This window comes from Chiloscyllium plagiosum, chromosome 34 (assembly GCF_004010195.1).
Source record: "Chiloscyllium plagiosum isolate BGI_BamShark_2017 chromosome 34, ASM401019v2, whole genome shotgun sequence".
NCBI lineage: Eukaryota > Metazoa > Chordata > Chondrichthyes > Orectolobiformes > Hemiscylliidae > Chiloscyllium > Chiloscyllium plagiosum.
Window position 1 is genome coordinate 6,030,852 of NC_057743.1, and position 2,940 is coordinate 6,033,791.

At 44.6% G+C, this 2,940-nt stretch overlaps 1 protein-coding gene across 1 annotated transcript in view; it reads left to right on the forward strand.

The window, feature by feature from the left end:
- LOC122540126 (proproteinase E-like) overlaps positions 1 to 2,940 on the forward strand; it is a 58,866-nt gene that overhangs the window by 40,165 nt on the left and 15,761 nt on the right. The window contains exon 8 of the mRNA XM_043675433.1: positions 587 to 739. Coding sequence (XP_043531368.1) covers positions 587 to 739 — 153 coding nt within the window. The remainder of the gene's footprint in view (positions 1 to 586; positions 740 to 2,940) is intronic.

A 2,940-nucleotide genomic window follows, 5' to 3' on the forward strand; every position in this document is an offset into this window, starting at 1 on the left:
GGAGTGACCTTATAGAAGTTTACAAAATTATGAGGGGCATGGATAGGATAAATAGACAAAGTCTTTTCCCTGGGATCGGGGAATCCAGAACTAGAGGGCATAGGTTTAGGGTGAGAGGGGAAAGATATAAAAGAGACCTAAGGGGCAACTTTTTCATGCAGAGGGTGGTACGTGTATGGAATGAGCTGCCAGAGGATGTGGTGGATGCTGGTACAACTGCAACATTTAAGAGGCATTTGGATGGGTATATGAATAGGAAGGGTTTGGAGGGAGATGGGCTGGCTGCTGGCAGGTGGGACTAGATTGGGTTGGGATATCTGGTTGGCGTGGACAGGTTGGATCGAAGGGTCTGTTTCCATGCTGTACATCTCAGTGACTCTATGACTCTATGGTGTGGACAATGCTGTGTGGAGCTCAGCAGGCGCTAATGGAACTTTCAGCTCCCTCAAAACCGGAAAGGTTTTTTTCAATTCTGAGATGTTAATCAGATTAACTAGTAAAATCCAACTGAGGCAGCAAAACAACAATGTGTTTTCTTTGTTACAAAAAGATACTCAACATAACGGAGAGACTTCTTTTACCTCAGGGTGACCCAGGCAGCCCTTTGAACTGTTTTGGTAGTGATGGTAGATGGTACGTCAATGGAGTGGGGAGCTTCACAGGGTCCTACCCATGTAACACAGCGAGGAAGCCCACTGTCTACACTCGGATATCTGCCTTCAACAGCTGGATCAATGATGTAAGTCCATCTTTAAGCATCATTTTGCCTGATTTACATTTCTCTGCTTCAAGTAAACTGTGAATATAAAATTAGCTCAGCCTTATTGAGCAATTAGACGATGATGAATTGATAGTCCATTTGAACGTTTGATATAAAAACCAAAAGAAGTGATGATGCTGTAAATTAGAAACAAAAAACAGAAATTGCTGGAAAAGCTCAGCGAGTCTGGAAGCAGCTGGAGAGAAATTGGAGTTCACATTTTGAACTGAGTGACAATGTGTTTTGTCCTATTTATTACAAAATCCCTACAATGTGGAAGCTGGCCTTTCAGCCCCATATCAAGCTTCCGAAAAGCACCCCACCCGGACCCACCCATCCCTGTTACCCTACATTTCCCATGGCTAGCTCACATAGTCTGCATACTACGGGCAATTTATCATGGTCAATTCACCTAACCTGCACATCTTTGGACTGTGGTTGGAGACCCACACAGACACGGGGAGAATGTGCAAACTCCACACAGTCCCCTGAGACTGGAATTGGACCCAGATCCCTGCTGCTGTGAGACAGCAATGCTAACCACTGAGGCACCATGCCACTCAAAGGTATGGTCTTTAAAACGAAACATTCCTTCAAGGTTCAAATACTCCAAAAGGTCTGAAAGAATTGTGGATGCTGGAAATCAGAAACAAAAACAGAAATGGCTGGAGAAACTCAGCAGGTCTGGAGGCATCTGTGGCAAGGCAGCAGAGTTAATGTTTCTGGTCCAATGACCCTTCTTGAGAACTCTAAAAGGTCAGTCAACTGTAGATAACAAAGGAAGTTATTGACTATGTAAGATTAAATAGAAGGATTTATAAAGTCACCATAAATATTCGTAAATCTGAGGATCAGGAGGTTTATAGAAAACAGCAAAAGGTGACCAAGAAATTCATAAGGAAAGTGATATTAGAATATGGATACAATCTACAAAAAACCCAATGAAAATGGACTGTGTAAAAAAGAATCATTTGGTTAAGACAAATGTGGATCCATTAAAAGCAGTGTTAGGGGAATTTATGATGTCACATCTTTCTCTTTTATTTATTAATGAGATATAGGAGTCATGGAGTCATAGAGATGTACAGCATGGAAACAGACCCTTCGGTCCAACTAGTCCATGCCAACCAGATATCTCAGCCTAATCTAGTCCTATTTGCCAGCACCTGGCCCATATGCCTCTAAACCCTTCCTATTCATATATCCATCCTGATGTTTCTTAAATGTTGTAACTGTACCAGCCTCCACCACTTTCTTTGGCAGCTCATTCCATAAACACACCACCCTCCGCGTGAAAAAGCTGCCCCTTATGTCCCTTTTAAATCTTTACCCCTCTCACCCTAAACCCTAAGCCTTCTAGTTCCTATACCACAGGGAAAAGACTTAGTCACTCACAAGACTCACACTTATTGCTCATCCTTAATTGCCCTTGAACTGAGGGTCTTGCTTGACCCTTTCAGAGGACAGTTAAGAGCTAACCAATTTACCATGGGTCTCAGCTGATTATGAGTGGGGCATTTCTTTCCCTAAAGGGCATTAGTGGATTGGGTTTGGTTGGTATTCCAAGGTCTGCTGTGCTGGGATTTGAACCCATTATCTCTAAGCATTAGCTTCGGCCTCTGGAGTATTAGTTCAGTGACTATTGCCCCCTTATAGTAGACGCTGCTAAGGGAATCAGTGAATATGGAGTCATTGCAGGAAGGTATAGTTGAGGTTGATCCAACTGGCCCAAAGACAAGTCCACGGGTGACAATGCAGCCAGCGAGCACATTGTTCAAAATGCAGGTGGGTGTAACTAACAGCTTTTGTAACAAGCTGCTTGTCCAATCAGAGGCTTTAGTCCATTTGCAATAACTGTTGGAGAGAAACAGCCCGTCCAATGGGAGGAAGTAGTGAGTGCACCAATCAGGCTGAGGTCCTAAGCCATGCCTTTGAATCTGTGTGGTAGGGAACAGAAGGGATTCAGGGGTAGAACGGAAATGGATTGCTGTCTGATCATCACGAGGAGAGTCAGGGTGCAATGGGCCTTCGGGGGAGGAAGAAGTTTGGGTGACAGCTTCCCAGAGCTGAGGAGGGAGGAGAATGAACAGAATGTGAGTCAGATGGGCTGTGAGCGGAGGGGAGGGGTGAGGGTAAGAGTCAGGCAGGCTGCTGGAAGAGGGGGTGAGGGAGGCTGCTGG